The sequence below is a fragment of the Glandiceps talaboti genome, chromosome 9, assembly GCF_964340395.1.
Source record: "Glandiceps talaboti chromosome 9, keGlaTala1.1, whole genome shotgun sequence".
In the NCBI taxonomy this organism is placed as follows: domain Eukaryota; kingdom Metazoa; phylum Hemichordata; class Enteropneusta; family Spengelidae; genus Glandiceps; species Glandiceps talaboti.
In genome coordinates this window covers 8,399,470-8,419,656 of record NC_135557.1, presented here as the reverse complement: position 1 = coordinate 8,419,656, position 20,187 = coordinate 8,399,470, and the positions used below count along the sequence as shown (strand labels likewise).

Genomic DNA, 20,187 nt, shown 5'->3' with positions numbered 1-20,187 from the left:
GTCTCACTGACCTAGTACCTTTTGAGATATAAATTTTTGACCAAAATTCACATTTTTACACCTAATTTGCATATTACTGACGAGCTCATTATATGCTTATTATATTATTATATTTCTTCATCTATACGCCAACAGATGCATCCCTCTTAAATTTCAGCCCAATTTGCCGAGTAGTTTTGGAATTATAGATTTTTGACCAAAAAGATGCATTGTTAGCCCTAATTTGCATATTACCAAGGGAATCATCACATCATGAACAAATCTTAATTTACATCTAAGAATGTTCCCATCAAATTTCATGCCAATCTGCCCAGTACTTTAGGAGTTTATGTTTTTGACCAAAAATCACTTTTTTTTTACCTAAAACCCACATCTCTGATGCAATCATTTTCATTTGAACAATTTCCCAACTAGACACCAGAAGTAACATGACCACCAAATATCAAAGCAATCAGTCCAGCAATTTTTGACTTTAAGTTGCTTACACACACACACATCCACACAGACAGGCAGAAAGACACTTTGCCATGCCTGTAGCACTACTGAACCTACAGTTCAGTTCTGCTAAAAATCTACTTGCGGTATTAAAGAAAATATTTTTTCCACCTTTTTACCATGAAAATGGTTAGTGTTGCAGTTTCCAGGGTTTAAAAAAAAATAATGTCAGATGACTACATGTTGTTTTTTTTTCTTAGAAACTTTATTACAATAGACATATATATAAATATAAGTTTTAAAAAGTCAGCACAGCACTTTGTAGCTGTCAGTAATTATAAAGTACAGTGCTATGTAACTGTAAATATAACCACAAGAAATCAAAACACCCTCACCACACAATAACATAATTTGCATACAATCATCACAAAATTGGTAATAAATTTATAATTAAAGCAAAGTTATACATATGTGAAGCTGAGTGTATATGAAATAATAATCATATCATAAAATATGCATTGTGATAAAGGTACACTACTATTAATATTGCATATTGTATTAATGGTGAAAACCTTTAGGGGTTTATTTTCTGTATGTCTATTGCTTTGAAAGATTAACTTGTCTCTTTGTACTCACTTGTATGGTTAAAGTGACAAATGTTGAGTTTAGAAACTTTTAACTTGACAAAAAATATTGAAATAAAACCTTAACTTATCTATTCTAGTCTAACGTTAATGTCAATGCATGCCTTTGATGACATTATAATTGTCTTCTGGCCAGTGTGCCCTCCAATGATAGCAAAATGTTGTTGTTGTTGAGTCAAAATGAGAAAAACTGGGATTTCTAGTGAGTCACCACATAGTAAGAAATACGGAAATACTAAATGTTGGTGCATCACTAGAAATTGTGTGCGTCACTGGCATCTCAAATTGGCTTAAAGGGCATACTGGTTCTGACATAATTAGAACAGTTAATTGCATAGTTGGAATTTCCTTGACATTTTTGTATACGTATAATAAATTATGTCATTAGATTAGCTATAAGTTATATCTTAATACCGGGTTTGAGTTCAGTTTGTTGTAAGTGGTGCCTAAAATGTGCTTCAGAAAGTAAAATACTGTGAGTAATTTTCAAACATACAGCAAAATTATGCCCTAAAATGTATAAAACTCAACTTGTGTCTCTTTAATACACAGCATTTCAAAAAAAAAATGATTGATTGACAATATTTTCTTTCCAACATTCCACAAATTACTTACTATTCGATTGTTTTCATGCTTTTTGTACAAACTGTTTTTGCATTTTTTTGTGCGCATAAAATTGTAGTTAGGTGGGCCTAGTATACAACTGAATACAAGCTAGGGAGTTTAGACTAGTGCTAATCTTGGAAGACATTGTCCGAGTTAATCATTTGACTCCTAAGAAATAGCTCTTTATGAGTTCCCATGTCTGTGTAAAACTGTAGTTAGATGGGCCTATTATACAAGTTGGGATGTTATGATGAGTGCTAAGCTAGGCAGCCATTAGTATTTGACCCCCTAACTCATATCACATTTTTATTACTTACTTCTACAAAGCAAAAATGTGACAAGTGTCTGTAAATTCTAGTCATTTACCTTTTAGGTGCATTACATTTTCATCAAATTTCTTACACACAGTGTTGTACTTAAATTCAATATTCAGTGCAGTGTATTGACATTATCAGGTGATGTAGGTCATGCACAGCGCCCTCTACATGGCTCAAGTTTGGCAGTAGTCCAGGGCACATAGACAACTAAACAACATTATATCTAGCCTACCAAATGTATAATGTGGTAGTCTGTTACATTTGTAAATCAATCAAAATCAACAGAAAACTGTAGGTAAACAGTTCAACCAGCCAGATGTGACAATGAGTTATGTTTAGTTTTGAACCCTGTATGTCAAGTTCACTAATAATAACACAGCCAAGTTATCAGAAGAAATCTGCATTGATTTTGACTTTTTTCATATGAGTGCTTTGGTGCATTGAAAAGTCCATATTCTACATAACAAACTTTGAATGTCACTTTGCACTGGAAAGATGTTCTGATGCTTTCATCATCACCAAAGCCGATATAAATCTCGTACATTCAGCGCAACTGTTGATTCAATCAACTTGTTACTTGTTATTTTGTGTATACAATAAGTTGCGGCTGACAGCCACTTGTCAGTAGACACTCTGAAAAAATGTATGAAACATAAAAATGGGCACAGTTGTGAACACTAACTCATGATCTTTTACAATACATGTCTGTCCTTACAATGACTGCATCCGCTGTAATGACAGATTCATGTTTTTTACTGTCTCACAATACTTTATAGCTTGACCTATATCACCTGTGACAAATTCAAAGAGCTCAAACTTTGCAGTAGTCCACAGATAATAGACTACTAAATCATGTACATGTATCTAGACTACCAATGTGTATATAGTAGTACATGTAGTAAATGGTCATCAATAGAAAACTGTAGATGAAGTAGTTCATTTAGTCTAGTCCTATACTTGTCAATATTTTCTACGATCACTATCCTTTCCATGTATAGCCAAACTGACAAATTTCACCAAAAATCAGGCTAAACTGCCAGCTGGGGAAATGGTGAACAGCGGATGTCAGTAGCAAGCCATCACAAACTGACAGGTGGATGTAATTGGTTACTTCATTCAGACAATTGCTCATTAATATTCAATTATTAAAGCTGTTTTGACATTTATATCAAAGCTCCAATACCATTTAAACTATTGCTGTCTGAAGTAAGCACAGAATCTTGTGCTAGAGTAACCAGTTTGACTATACGGTGGAGATGATTGCAGTGATCATAACGCATATAGGAAACTAGACATCAGTTCACTCCAAGGCTAAATCTGATAGCCAAGAGTTGAAGTTGAATTTATGCCCTCATCATCAGTTTATACTTCATCTCACAGACAGAGTTGTTTTTGGTTGACATGGTAACCCTCATCATCAGTTTATATTTCATCCCAAAGACAGAGTTGTTTTTGGCTGACATGGTAACCCTCATCAACAGTTTATATTTCATCCCACAGACAGAGTTGTTTTTGGCTGACATGGTACTCAAACACTCTATGTTTACGACACGTCTTGATGCCACATCTATAGCTGACAACTTTACCAACAGAGTCTCTGCCTTTACAGTATTTCAGTCCACATGGATACCAGCCAATAGTGATCTCAAATCGACAGCTGCACGGCTTGTCAACTTTGGTCACGTCCCGACAACTAGGGCTCTGTACTGACGTCAATGGTTTGGTGGCGCTTATCAAATTGTTGTACGTAAAGTTACTTCCTGTTGGAAACATAAAACACAAAATTTCACAGTAAGTTGTGCAATGTACTATTGATCATTTTTCTATTGAGAATGACACAGTTAAAATTAAACTTAGATAAAATGATCTAGCAGTTTTGGTAGTGTGCAGGCACATCTCCATAAGTTGCAATAACCATTTACTGTAGCAAAAAATGCATCTTTTGTACAATTTCTACGCGAATGTCAATGTATCCTGTCTCCTTGGTAAGCAAATACGTGGGTAATTATCAACTAATTGCACTACAAATCACTCCTCTGATACAGACACCCAGCACTAATTTTGTGCAAGCAAGTGTATGAGGTGACACCCCCTATCAAATGTATAAAGTGACTTCCTCTGTCAAGTGTACCAAGTGACACCCCCTGTCAAATTACATGTACATTCCCTGATAATATGTACCATGACAGCCCTGGTAATAGTGCAAAGTGACACCCCCTGATAAGTGTTTACAGTGACTTCTAACACTGTGGAAAATGACTTCCCCTGATAGCTGATACCAGTAAGTATAGCTCCAAGCAATGTCCAACAGATTTGGTAATGTACATACAAAGGAGACACAATGCATTACATAGGCTTTACTAGCAACTTACAGGCTACTTACAACATAATAATATGCACATCAACAATTACAGAAAATAAACTTTTTTGGGGAAAAAAAGTACTTCTATACTTATAGCATGTATATATGTACATTTATATATTTATATATATTTACTAAATATGATTTGGTGAAAAATAAATGAACATGTTTGCTGTCAGACATTTATTACAAATCATGAAAACTGAGTTAGAGATCTGAGAGCTGCATAAACTTTGTATCAATGGATGCAATGAAAATTAAAATTATTTTAAAAAACTATGATGCATGTTTTGTTCTGTAGCTATATCTAAGTTTTCATTGTCATATTATGCATATATAGATGTTTACAAGTATAGAAAGTAGAACAGCATAACAGGTTATCATCCTATGTGTGACGAGATAAGACACTGTGATTCACGTACTTACTTGGTATCACCTATGATTCGAAAAAAAAAATGTATGTCAAGTCCATCTACATGTACCATGACACATTACAATACATAGCATTTTGAATATCATCACTTCACTACAATATAGTTACTTTAGATCGGTAAATTAGTAATGTCTCGATCTGTCTACTACAGTCGTTGATCATGCAATGATTTAATTAGTCAGTATTATATTTTCATCATCACTTCACTTTGTGTTGTCTTTCCTTTGTTGTAAGCACCGAAACTACATCTTTTATTCACAGATTATTCAGAACTCAACAATTTCTCAATATCTGTAATAACATTTTACCTCACACTAGAGACTAGCGGGTCAAAATAGGGGAAAATAGTTACAGGGGAGTCCAACTCCAGGAAATAAAAGTATTTTCATAAATTTTGTGTTGTGGACAGTCATTTTATAATTTTTGACTGTAATTTTTATAGGAAGGAATTAAGCTTTAGGAGTTATGAATATTCAGTGTGCATCTAATGAATATTCAGTGTGCACCTAATGAATATTCAGTGTGCACCTAATGAATATTCAGTGTGCACCTAATGAATATTCAGTGTGCACCTAATGAATATTCTGTGTGTACCTAATGAATATTCAGTGTGCACCTAATGAATATTCTGTGTGCATCTAATGAATATTCAGTGTGCACCTAATGAATATTCAGTGTTCATCTAATGAATATTCAGTGCACATCTAATTAATAATCAGTGTGCATCTAATGAATATTCAGTGTGCATCTAATGAATATTCAGTGTACATCTAATGAATATTCAGTGTGCATCTAATGAATATCCAGTAGTAACCCATAATGCAATGTTGAAAGAACAACATTCTGAAGAAATATAAATGTAGATTCAAGTTGGTGTTTCATGGCAACCAACTGAAAAGTATGTGACGTGAAATTATGAAATGACTCTCCAGAACCTATATAAAGTTTATGAAAATACATATTACCTGGAGTGGCATTCCCTTTCTTACATGCAGACCTAGAGTAATACATGTGTAGTCTATGAAGTTATGATGTCGATAAAGATGTACATAGGTTGTAAAATTCTATTTCAGATATCGAGAATTCAATATAAACAATTACAAGTGTCATATTTTATATATCAAACGTTTTCAGTTCTTGTCAAACATTTTAAAGTCTTGGTACGTATTGTGTCACAGTAAGTAGATATGAACTTGACTTTCAAATTACAGTAACATGATTATATAGTGACAATAACAATTGAGCACACTTCCATACCCAGCTTTGTGCTGCACATTACACTTTTTTTTGTGGAGATATAGAAATCAAAAGTAAATAAATAAATAAAACTATAATAAACAACTTTGCAAAAAGTGATTGTGTAGGTGTTAGCATGGAGAGAGAAAGCTAAAAGACATACAGGTATGTGTAGTAACTGAACAGATCATTACATAGCAAACATTTACATAAAATATCACAGCTTTTATATTCAACTTATATTGTATTGCAAAGATAACAAAAATGGTGACAAACTAACTCCATTCATAATATCTCTTGGTTAACAAATGAAAGTAGATTGTGAGGGTTCTTAATGATGTACCAGATTTCAAGATTGTATGGAATCACAGAGATTAAACACCAGACATTTACAATATAACATTGTAGGTTATATTGTGATGACATAATGTTATAGTACTCGTATTTGACTCATGGTGACAAGGCCCCTCAAGTCACTCGCAATTTCCTAAAATGAGCAAAAAAAAATCGAAGGATAATATCTAATAATCCAAACAAACTTTTGTAGATTTTCTATCATTCCCTTACAATATTGAAATCGGGTGTCAGGTATTTGAGTCGGCTGGTCAACCTGATACATTGCAGGTTACATTCACGATGACATAATGTTACAAGTTTTGCTTTTTTGAAATTACCCATTGAGATTGAATGGAGAAACTTTGTCAGTAGTACAAATTTCTTGAGTTGAATCGCTGGACAGCCGCTTGCCACTTTACACCACATACGTTTCATTAAGATTTATAATCTTTATTAACCATTGCAGGCACACTATTAGTCTAACAAAACTTTCTTTTTTTACACCAGCTGTGAAATGCATTCAATTTATAACACTTGAATTGCCACCACAAGTGAAGACATAGACACAGTTATTTGTTAATCAAGTTACAAGTTATGCCATGCATATTATACTAGCATACATGATACAATACAAACTTTGCAAGCATGGTACACCTTGTAACGGTATTAAAGTCACACTGTCAATACTTCCAGTTTTTTTCTCTAAGATAAAGTAAAAAATTGTGTAGAGTCAAAATCCAAAACAAAGAGAATATATTGTTCATAGCTCCAAGAATCAATAGGACACTACAATATAGTTACTTTATAATATTATAATATTGTCAAGAATTCACCAGCTTGATTGATGCTATATGTACATGTGGGCTTCACAAATACAACACCCGTAAAAATGGGCTCGTGGTCTGTACTGATAAAGGTACATGTGTTCTCCCTAGACTCTCTGATCACTCACAAAGTCAGTCATTGTGGGTTAAGGATCTGGATAAGTTCACATGAGGTAACCCATTCACTGTGGGTTAAGGATCATTGTGGATAAGTTCACATGAGGTAACCCATTCAGTGTGGGTTTAGGATCTTGTTTGGATAAGTTCACGAGGTAACCCATTCAGTGTGGGCTAAGGACCGTGTTTGGATAACTTCACAGAGGTAACCCATTCAGTGTGGGTTAAGGATTTTGTTTGGATAAGTTCACATGAGGTAACCCCTTCAAGAGATGGTTCTACAGCTAATCCTTACAATGTACATGCATGTCAGTCATTACTGCAGCAGAAGTTACTGACCAGATGGTACCACATCATTGGACGATTACAGTCACATGATATTGTCACTTAGTCAAGAAGCAAAAGAAATGAATAGGGCCCAAAATCTACAAAAGTAAGTACAAACATGTACATATACATAACATCAGCAAATAGCAGTATGCTAAGGATTATTACTGAAAATTTGATAGTCAATTTTAAATTTTTGTTCAACTATCTGATTACAATATCTTGAGCACTTCCTACATGGATTCAATGTGATAGAGTTTTATTGTTTAACGTTGTAAAAACTAAAAGCTCAATAACAGAGTTTAGACTATTATCACGCTAGCTGCTTTTGATTAAGAGTTATAATCTTTATGACAGCTTATATACATGTAAGAAGGCCTGTAGTCTATACATGTAGTTACTATATACATTTGTACAGGTAGTCATTCTCTGTGATCTCTTTCTAACTTAAGAGTCAAACGGACAAACTCTATCAAAAATCTCAAGCTAAATCTCCTACTGGGGAAGGGATGAACAGCAAATGTCTGTAGTAATCCATCACTGACTGACTGACTGACAGGTGATGGTAATTGGTTACTTGGTTTAGTTTTCTTGTACTTGTAAGTGACGTGAGGACACGATAACATCACCATGTTTATATCAATGCTCTAATGGACCAATCACATGCATTTTGTATACTATCACTGTTGGTGGTAAAAAAGGAATTCTGTGGAGAATCCGAGATAATCGTATCGTGTATAGGACTTGACTAGAATACGTTATTTCACAGTATGTAATTTGTAAAGAGTAAACTTGGAAGTATGGACAATGTTAATTAATACCTCAAGTATCCATACACCACTGGTTACCCAGGTTACCATGAAGTGATTGACATACGAATATATCAGCTGACAGCATTTGACATTCTCTATTCTCATTGATGACATCATACAAAATTTACATAATTTGACCTGACACCAAATCATCTGGTATGTATACATTGTAATACAATGTATCTGTTTTAGGAGAGATTGTCTGGCTGGCTGCCAAGATGATATCGTATGCAACAATTATATTATATTGCGAGCAGTAACAACAGTAAGTGAACTACCCAGTAATAACTAACCAAAAGAAACGAGTACTTTAGACTACCCAGTAGTCAAAGTAATAGTAGTAGTAGTGAGTTATTCAACTACCCAATTAGTCTGTTTATATATGAAGACGGTCTTTGTAGTATCGATGTACCATATCCTAAGTCAGTCCCAATATAGTATCTGATTCTTCTGATTGAATTTTAAGAGTAAAAATCCCAATGGAAAAAACCACTGACCACCCCGTCCCCCCAGGCTGAAGAAACTGACCGTCTGTCTGAATGTTTGAGCTCACCAATCAAGTTTCCGATTTGCATTTTCAGTGTGTCATCATACCATGGTATAAAAACTGTCAATGATGTTTATTTAATTGAAAATCAAACATGTATTGAAATATGTAGTTTTCTATATATAATCTCTGTGTGATAGAACAGCATCTTTTTACTCTCTTTATTACCCTGTGCGAAAACCAAACAGAAAATTGTGGCAACAAAAGTAGGTGTTCAATATAGGAGTAAATTTTTTTTTTGATATCTCAAAGAAGGAAAGAAAAAAAAAGTTGCCAGTATAGTCGAAGGAGAAAAAAAATAATTCACAGGCAAGCAGGTGGAAAAAAATGACTCTCCACCAATCTTCCAAGCCCCCTCCAGGATATAAAATGGTCCACCCCTTATAAGTACATGTACAGCTATACAAATTACGTTCAATACTGTGCAGGGTGTACAACATTACGAGCAAGTCATTATATCTTTAAAAAAAAGTTCCATAAAATATCTCCGTTGTAGTTAGTGCAGTTTTAAAAGATTCATGCCAAGATGGGATAGAAATAAATCTCATAATAAAAATTGTTATCATAAGATACTACCATGGCAACCAAGCTTTCGGCTTAAAGATAGACACAAACTAAAACTATTATTCTATGTGGTAGATAACACAAGCAGTTGATAGCAATGCATCTGTTGTAGTCATCCTGTTATCAAAATAGTGTGCGGTCATTGGAGAAAAACTAGCTATCAGTAATGCCACCCTGCTTAGAGTATAAATAAACCAATGTCCTGCTTATATCCACATGTCATAACAATACATATAGTTTAGTTTGTGACTATCTTAGTAAGCCAAAAACTTTGATTACCACTGTAGTATTCTCTTGTTAAAAGTGATAACAATCTGTTCAACACAGAAAGAGACAAAGAGAAAATAAATGACACACATTTGCAAGTTAATTCTCACCATTCCTAATGCATCATCACCAAATATTCTTTCTCCATTCCTCACGGACACCACAACTGGTGTTTTTTCATTTTGATTCCCTGTCAAAAAAAAGTAGTTTTTTTGGTTAACATACGTTAAACTGATTATGTATGCTTTCAGTGACGTTTTTTAAAAATCTTTGCCTGTTTATGTGGACTTCATCTTTCAAACTGATTCACTTTTGGCTGCATTTTAAAGTGTGTTTGTTGTTTCCATGGAAACGGTAGGTGCAAACACAACAGTATAGTTGCATTTTCAAACAGCATTGTGTAAACAGAGCTGTAAAGGTTTTTGAACGAGTACATCTGGCATTTTCTTCTACAATGTCACTCAATCACATACACTCCTGAAAGTATGACCACAGAGAATACCACAAATACTTATGCACATATCCTAAGAACACCACACTAACACTTGTACATCATAAAGTTCTCTTAGAGAATGTGGTACAAGACTATCCGATATAAATATATGCAAATGAGCAAATGAATATGCAAATGAGCATCCTTCACAAACTAAATGTGTTGTGGCTTGAGGGCGCTGTTGTCAAAGTGTTGTTATTTTCTAACTACATATAAATTGTAGTATTGATAATGAGAAATATAGATGTTACACACATCTTCAGCAATGTCCAATGAAATTGAATTATGAAATTCTGTATATTACTTACTTGTTATAAACTATTTCCATGGGAACGCCAGGCTGTAAGAAACAATATAAACATTTATTGTAAAACTCTGAAACACTGCATGCATGTATATGTAAGTAGAATAGTGTGTATTAGTCTATTATCCTATACATGTTACGATCATCTCCACCTCATAGACAAATAAATTTCTCTAGCATAGAATTAGGTTTTTACCTCTTACAGCGTTAGTTTATGCTTTTGAAATGTTGATATAAACATGGTGATGTTTTCCCATCCTCACATCACTTACTAGACTGTAAGATGTGTGGTGTCATTCTGCCGTCACCGGCCGACGGGTTGACCAATGTGTGAGGGCGCCCTGTCACAGCTTACCTTACAGACTACTCACTTACATGTACATTCAAACTGAAGGATGAGTTTATAAACTGAATGAAGGAACAAATTACAATTATGCCTGTGATGGATTACTACTAACATGTACATTTGTATTGTTCATCCTTTCAGCAGGAGATTTAGGTAGATTTTCAGTAGAATTTGTCCATTTGACTAGACATTAGAAAGAGATCATAGAGAACAACTACATGTATAGAAACTAGACTAAGTGTACATGAGTTGGCATCAATATCATCGACATCATGAAAAATACAATCACTATATTTGCTTACCTTGACAAGTGCCATTTTGAGCCATTCACTACCCAAGTCAATAGACATAACACCTAAGCCTTCACTGCCATCAAATAGCACCACTAAACTCACCACTAGGAAACACAGACTTAATTTAGACATGTTGCTCTCCTGTGTTGCACACCCTTATTATCTGAAAAGAAAAATCACAGAATTCAATTCACAGAATTCAAAAATCGTAACAAATCAATAGATTGATTTTAATTAGGTTTTTTAATGATATTTTGAAAAGTAAGTCAATTTCTGATTTACAATAGTCAATACATATATAAATACATGTCTGTAGGTCATATAGGCAATCTATTGGTGAATACCTGGTTTATATACATTGTATTCTCCATCTCTGAGTCTTAGTTTGTAAAGTGTGAAACTATAAATTTGACAACTAAAAAATATATGATTTCACAAGAAGGCATACAAGTACTTAAATGTAGTATTATGTGTAGCTAATGATCATATTAATCACAAATTCATCAATAAACCTGTTGCCCATTCCGAGATGCATTGCATTTTTCCCCATACCATGTGTATTCCGTTACGTACAGGGGGTTTGCATGTGCTATCCGGGGTGGGGGTGGGGTGTTCACCTGAACATACACATGTACCCTGGGTTCACCCATAAAATCCCTGGTGTTCAGTAAAATCACTCATCATCAAAGAAGTCAACATGTCTTTCCATCATTTCCTGATGAAAATGTTATTTCTAATGTTACAAAGATAAAACAAGCCAAAACGATACAACATAACTGATGTCCTCTTATCTCTTACAGGGATTTTGTACAATGACAGACTGACACCCAGGTACAGGGATTTTATACAATGACAGACTGACACCCAGGTATAGGGATTTTATACAATGACAGACTGACACCCAGGTATAGGGATTTTATACAATGACAGACTGACACCCAGGTATAGGGATTTTATACAATGACAGACTGACACCCAGGTACAGTGATTTTATACAATGACAAACTGACACCCAGGTACAGGGATTTTGTACAATGACAAACTGACACCCAGGTACAGGGATTTTGTACAATGACAAACTGACACCCAGGTACAGGGATTTTATACAATGACAGACTGACACCGTGGTACAGGGATTTTGTACAATGACAGACTGACACCCAGGTACAGGGATTTTATACAATGACAGACTGACACCCAGGTACAGGGATTTTATACAATGACAGACTGACACCCAGGTACAGTGATTTTATACAATGACAAACTGACACCCAGGTACAGGGATTTTGTACAATGACAAACTGACACCCAGGTACAGGGATTTTGTACAATGACAAACTGACACCCAGGTACTGGGATTTTGTACAATGACAAACTGACACCGTGGTACAGGGATTTTGTACAATGACAGACTGACACCCAGGTACAGGGATTTTATACAATGACAGACTGACACCCAGGTACAGGGATTTTATACAATGACAGACTGACACCCAGGTACAGTGATTTTATACAATGACAAACTGACACCCAGGTACAGGGATTTTGTACAATGACAAATTGACACCCAGGTACAGGGATTTTGTACAATGACAAACTGACACCCAGGTACTGGGATTTTGTACAATGACAAACTGACACCCAGATACAGGGATATTGTACAATGACAATCTGACACCCAGGTACAGGGATTTTGTACAATGACAAACTGACACCCAGGTACAGGGATTTTGTACAATGACAAACTGACACCCAGGTACAGGGATTTTATACAATGACAGATTGACACCCAGGTACAGGGATTTTGTACAATGACAAACTGACACCCAGGTACAGGGATTTTATACAATGACAAACTGACACCCAGGTACAGGGATTTTGTACAATGACAGATTGACACCCAGGTACAGGGATTTTATACAATGACAAACTGACACCCAGGTACAGTGATTTTGTACAATGACAAACTGACACCCAGGTACAGGGATTTTGTACAATGACAAACTGACACCCAGGTACAGGGATTTTATACAATGACAAACTGACACCCAGGTACAGGGATTTTGTACAATGACAAACTGACACCCAGGTACAGGGATTTTGTACAATGACAAACTGACACCCAGGTACAGGGATTTTGTACAATGACAGACTGACACCCAGGTACAGGGGTTTTGTACAATGACAAACTGACACCCAGGTACAGGGATTTTGTACCATGACAAACTGACACCCAGGTACAGGGATTTTGTAAAATGACAAACTGACACCCAGGTACAGGGATTTTATACAATGACAGATTGACACCCAGGTACAGGGATTTTGTACAATGACAAACTGACACCCAGGTACAGGGATTTTGTACAATGACAAACTGACACCCAGGTACAGGGATTTTGTACAATGACAGACTGACACCCAGGTACAGGGATTTTATACAATGACAGATTGACTCCCAGGTACAGGGATTTTATACAATGACAGATTGACACCCAGGTACAGGGATTTTGTACAATGACAAACTGACACCCAGGTACAGGGATTTTATACAATGACAAACTGACACCCAGGTACAGGGATTTTGTACAATGACAAACTGACACCCAGGTACAGGGATTTTGTACAATGACAAACTGACACCCAGGTACAGGGATTTTGTACAATGACAAACTGACACCCTGGTACAGGGATTTTGTACAATGACAGACTGACACTCAGGTACAGGGATTTTGTACAATGACAAACTGACACCCAGGTACAGGGATTTTATACAATGACAAACTGACACCCAAGTACAGGGATTTTGTACAATGACAGACTGACACCCAGGTACAGGGATTTTGTACAATGACAAACTGACACCCAGGTACAGGGGATTTTGTACAATGACAAACTGACACCCAGGTACAGGGATTTTGTACAATGACAAACTGACACCCAAGTACAGGGATTTTCATGACCACACTTGTTCACAACTAGTTCATGGTAATGGTTTGCAACCAGAGTTTTAAAATTCTTCAAATGCTTGTTTATATAAAGACAAGTGAAATATGTAATGACAAGGAGTTCCAAAGAGAATAAATTCTGTTAAAATTAGAATATCTAAAATTCTCAGTTTTAAAATAAGGAACTTTCATTGTTCAGATGTCTTTAAGATTTTACATTTCAATAACGATACTAATATAAATAAAAGAATATAATAATTCATAAATTATATTATAGCTATATACAGGATTTTTATTTTGGTTCCAGCTTAATTAGAAAATAAATATATTATAATTTTTTGACCTGAAAGAGAAATATGTACAATGTACGTCTTCTACTGTCTATATCACCTTTTAACAAACATCTACTTGAAACATTCAGAACATGTCACACTTTTTTTTTTTGTCAAAATCATTATCTGATAAGATTACATCAAAATAATGCTTCAATATACGAGAGTACTTTGACAATATAATCTGCTAATTTCATGTCTAACAAATCATAAAATATTTTGAGTAAATGTGTGATATTTCCCAGTAATTTAGAAATTGTACCCTTCCATCCCATAATTTATTCAGTTATGCAAATTTAAATGATTTCCATATTCTAATGAACTATTGAGTAGAAGTGAACACCTGTTCATAGCAGACAATTATAAACTTTCTTTGTGTGTACAAATATATATTTTTTATATTACTAAATTATACAAACACACATGGGAGTTATATTCCCATCTCATAATTCAATAATTCTGCACAAATTATTCATCTCAAAATTATGTTATTATATATGAGTACACATGTTCTTAGCAGAGAGTAGATAATTGAAATTTTCTCCCCATGTGACATTTGTACATGTGGTATGCAAATTTGTCATGTGATTACAAGTGATATGCAAATTTGTCATGTGATTACATCATACTGATCTACATTGTATTTCTGATGCAATCCAGGATGGGTTATCAACCTAAATTTGTACAAACTTTGTCTAAATTTGTACACAAAAGTGTAATTTTTATTTTAAGTTCATATGATACATTAGTGACATGTTACTAGACTTAAATACTAGTAAACTATTAATGTATAATTGGGTTGAGATTTTGATTAAAGGGGAACACCACTACAGGAAATTAAGTCACTCCCAGAAACTATTTGTTCTGGAGAGTCATTTCATGATTTTACATCAGGAAAACATTAAGTTGATCTTGTGCCTTTATAGGGTATCTTTGCTAAGGGCTATTGCATCATGGGAGTAAGCAGAAATTGGAGCAACATAATTTGTCTTACTATATATAACATGTGGGCTCATTTTTTTCTGTGACTCTAAATCTGAAAGGATGAACAGTGCATGTCAGTAGTAATCCATCACAAACTGACAGGTGGTTGTTATGGGTTACTTCATTCAATTTACTGCAAATTCAACCTCGGATCTTAAAGTAAGTCATGTGAGAATACTGTAAGTGTCCTGCTGCTAATACTTGTCTAGTTCTATAGGATCCCTCATCAAATATTTCAGAGAGAAAACTTGGGCAACGGATGTACTATGTGTACACTAACTTTGAGTCACATGACAGTCACGTGATAGTCACATGGGATACACTGTAAGTGTCCTGCTACTTACTAGTCTAGTGCTACATTATATCCCTCATCAATATTTCAGATACATTTTTGTAGAGACCACTTGGTTAACCATGGTTTAGAGATCGTGTTGGCATGGAAACTAGCTACCTATAGCCATATTAATAAAAGTAATCAATTCTAGCTGTGGTCCTTTTGTATAGTTAGAATTAAGTCCACAACCCAGTGTGTAAGCAGTTAGAATTGAGTCCACAACCCGGTGTGTAAGCAGTTAGAATTGAGTCCACAACCCAGTGTGTAAGCAGTTAGAATTGAGTCCATGACCCAGTGTGTATGCAGTTAGAATTGAGTCCACAACCCAGTGTGTAAGCAGTTAGAATTGAGTCCATGACCCAGTGTGTAAGCAGTTAGAATTGAGTCCACAACCCAGTGTGTATGTACATGTAGTTAGAATTGAGTCCACAACCTAGTGTGTAAGCAGTTTGAATTGAGTCCACAACCCAGTGTGTAAGCAGTTAAATTGTAGCAGAACAACAGATACAGGTGTTGATGCATCCATGTTGAGTCAAGTAAAAGTGGAAATAGCTCAGATTAATATGAATAATAATCATAAAAATTCTACTGTAATAACTGTATAATATTAATATTTATTAATTATTTATTGATGTACTATTAGTGAACCTAGTAATACATCCACCATGTTACTTTACATAAATGTGGATGTCAATAAACTATAATACTATAATTCTGCTATCTTAAATATATTTGATAATTACACTCTAGATCCTAAAAACTTTGGTCAGCGTCAAAATTAAAATAATATGGTGACATCACCATGCTGATTCTGTGTATGACATTGGAGAATGTATGGCAATACTCACATATAAAACTTACAGGCTTGTAGAAATGATAGCGGGGGGGGGGGGGGGTGCTAATGGTTACATCTTGTGTAGCTGTGATGATATTCATAGTTTTGATTGTATTTGTCGATAGATTACTAAATTAGATAAATATTATTGGAACGATGTCACTTGCAATTACATGTAGCTAGGCAACTTTCTAGTCCTGTTTTTATACAGATGGAATAAGTGGAGACCCCTGGTCCCTATAGCTACATTTTCTTCTCCATCATGCAGAATATGTGTCCTGATATATTCCGTCTGCAAGCAGGGTTATTTTTGTAGTAATGGTGGAAGTATGTAACGACAGGCACTTGAATCAATGTATTAATTGTTATCTTAATTATATACAGTATAGCAAAAAAAGCTCTTTACTATACATTTTTTGTAATTCATACAGATTCGTTGAAGTGCCTGGGTATGTAATGTGAGGAACTAATGTCACATCTTTTGTTCAAAACGGAAGAAACAATAACAAAACAAAAGATATGTAAGTTTAACGGTTGGTGTATATTATATTGGTAATTATTCACACCAAATGTTATTATCTAAACAGTCCATACGGTTTGCTATACAAATACAATTCACATAACTTTGTAGATCGTAGTATGACATGGCACCTTCACGTTTTCTGAGACCTACCGCTATAGCATTACGTGTCATTGAGTTCGATCGGTTACCACATTGTGTGTACACTTACCGGCCAGCTGATCGAAAATCGGATCGAGATAATATTGTGCGATAGTTCAATGAATGGTTGACCGCAAAAAGTACAATATGTCTGGAAATGCAGTTAAGATGTACAGCATAGCATTTAAAACTTGTAGAATTTACTTACCTGTGTTAACAGACAAAGATCAACCGGTATCTGGTCTTAATGATGACGTCTCCCTTTCTCACACAGTAAGGCAACGTGGGTTTCATGTGAAACACGGAAGTGATAGACGCCGGCGAATGTGGCGAAATTTGATTGGCTGCAATAAACGGAGATTGCGCACATGTACTAAGACCACCCAGGTGACTGTTGATTTACCGGTAATGACCTCCTATCGTACTCTGTGCTATCTCTTCGCGAATGATAAGCAATATTTCGAAAGCGGAATGTAAGTTATAAGCTTACATATTATGAGATGAGGTCATGGACAGAACAATCGAAAATTCGTAGAATAATTTTTAGTCCACATAGCTACAAATATATTGTCGTTCCGTATATACATAATATATGCATTGTTCGAACTGTTACTCTCGGGTAGCTAGGCGGTACATGAGTATTAAAACGAAATCAGAACGTGAAATAAAAAGCTTTTATCCATCTGTGGTTCGTATTTTAAAACCAGTCCTATGATCTTTTAACATTCGTTTTAGTTTCATGTTATTTGTCTCTGCAGTTGTATCTTTAGAGTCATGTGTATTTTAAATCGTTTGATGTGTTACATTAATTTTATATCTTGCTTTTACATTTCACTTGCATTTTCTTTTCAATATTGTACTCAATTGTTGTTTTCTTTCCAGCCAATTTCCAATGCATTTCATACAAATGGCAATCAAATTATATTATATTAAATGTAATGCATCTATTGTGATCTTTATCTTTTTATCATGATGACGAATAAATAAATATTATCATAAATTAATGTAATATAAGAAAGTATGAGAACGCCACAATTATTACAGCTATAACCCCCACTATATAACCCCCACTATATAACCCCCACTACATAACCCCCACTATATAACCAACACTATATAACCCCCACTATATAACCCCCACTATATAACCCCCACTATATAACCCCCACTATATAACCCCCACTATATAACCCCCACTATATAACCCCCACTATATAACCCCCACTATATAACCCCCACTATATAACCCCCACTATATAACCCCCACTATATAACCCCACTATATAACCCCCACTATATAACCCCCACTATATAACCCCCACTATGTAGTGTCCCTCTTAGGAATACGCGAAATGAAATTTGATTTATGAGTATTTGTTTGTTTGGTTGTTGTTGTTGTTGTTGTTGTTGTTGTTGTTTATAGCAAAATAGAAGACTTTAGTGCATAATCGTCCAGGCAAAGAAGGAAAATTAATAGAAGTGATGACGCGACTACGATTCGATAAACGAGTAGTCACGTGAAAAACCCTTATTTTGTCAAGAATATTGTCAGACTGAATGAAGTAAAATATTGGAGAATGATATAACTATACCTCCTCAAGGGTAACTTTAATGAAAAAAGGGGGGAAATAATGGTGATTTGGAACGTTTTGACACATATTTCAAAAACCACAGAATCGGTGATGACGTAGAGCAATACAACTAGTTTCAAATTATCTTAAATCTAATTATATCATTATAATTCTATATATCTATCTTTTCCATTCCACTGGTATGACGTCATTTCATCCATTTCACTTGTTCAGGCTTGTAAATAACGGGGAATACGGGAATACGAGGGTAGTTAGACTTCTAGGGAAATATTTTCACTGCCAAGTGACACTCGTCTCATTCGAGATGCATACATATGTAGAACATAGTAAGCTGGACGGACATACATTGGAACGGATCGCAGGAGCTGGCACTGTTCCTAAGTTCATCACTAGAGGGCGACACACAGGGTTGCCCAGCGAGTGTAAGTGCGGATGCGTTTGACCTTTTGACCGAAGGGACCTCGTTACTAAGCGTCACAAAATGTCACATATGAACAAAAAATCTGTATGCATTTGCATAATCTTTTAAATAAATTTTATTGCCTATTTTTTTGTTGCTAACGAATTATTTATTATTAATTTTTGACGTACAATTTGTTTTGCATATCAAAACTATTGCCGTTGATTTTAAATTGTAGATATGTTGAGATTTACGCGTATTGTTTACCATATTAATGTTTTCTTGTTGATATTAGCTAATAAGAAGAGGTACTGGGTGTGAATGTCTGTCTGTACGTCTGTCTGTCTGTATATGACTATATCCATCCATCCATCCATCCATCCATCAATCCACGTACGTACATAAGTACATACATACGCACGTACGCACGCACGCACGCGCACACGCACACACACACATACATACATACATACATACATACAGACAGACAGACAGACAGACAGACAGACAGACAGACAGACAGACAGACATACATACATACATACATACATACATACATACATACATACACACACACATACATACATACATACATACATACATACATACATACATACATACATACATACATACATACATACATACACAGATACACGATAGACGTCTTACAATAAAAACCTATAATCATCTTTCACAAGAGAAATCAAGACGACTTAATGGTTCCCTTACAGAAATGAACAATTAAAATGTCATACTTTTGACATAGATTCTAAAAAAACATCTAACAATCCACACTAACCAGAAACATACAGAGTAGAAATTATTAAAATGGTGACAAAGT

General features: G+C 35.0%; 1 protein-coding gene across 2 annotated transcripts; it reads right to left on the bottom strand.

Annotated features, from left to right (window-relative positions):
• Positions 1-746: 746 nt before the first annotated feature.
• On the bottom strand, positions 747-17,648 carry LOC144440249 (hypoxia up-regulated protein 1-like). 2 transcript variants are annotated; one of them, XM_078129577.1, is made up of 5 exons: positions 17,563-17,648; positions 11,273-11,426; positions 10,629-10,660; positions 9,938-10,017; positions 747-3,762 (listed from the first exon to the last, which is right to left on the bottom strand). In XM_078129577.1, exons 2-4 carry the CDS (start codon positions 11,393-11,395, stop codon positions 10,005-10,007), a joined length of 168 nt encoding a protein of 55 aa, XP_077985703.1. In that variant the 5' UTR covers positions 11,396-11,426; positions 17,563-17,648; the 3' UTR covers positions 747-3,762; positions 9,938-10,004. The 2 variants fall into 2 exon arrangements, with proteins under 2 accessions (XP_077985703.1, XP_077985704.1); XM_078129578.1 differs by lacking the exon at positions 747-3,762 and adding an exon at positions 4,609-4,800.
• Positions 17,649-20,187: the final 2,539 nt, after the last annotated feature.

Bases quoted from the DNA above. Each gene is read 5' to 3' on its own strand.
- LOC144440249 (XM_078129577.1), bottom strand. From the start codon at position 11,395: ATGTCTAAATTAAGTCTGTGTTTCCTAGTGGTGAGTTTAGTGGTGCTA. The intron at 10,661-11,272 runs GTAAGCAAATAT...TGTTTCTTACAG, and splicing joins TCAAAATGGCACTTGTCAAG to CCTGGCGTTCCCATGGAAAT.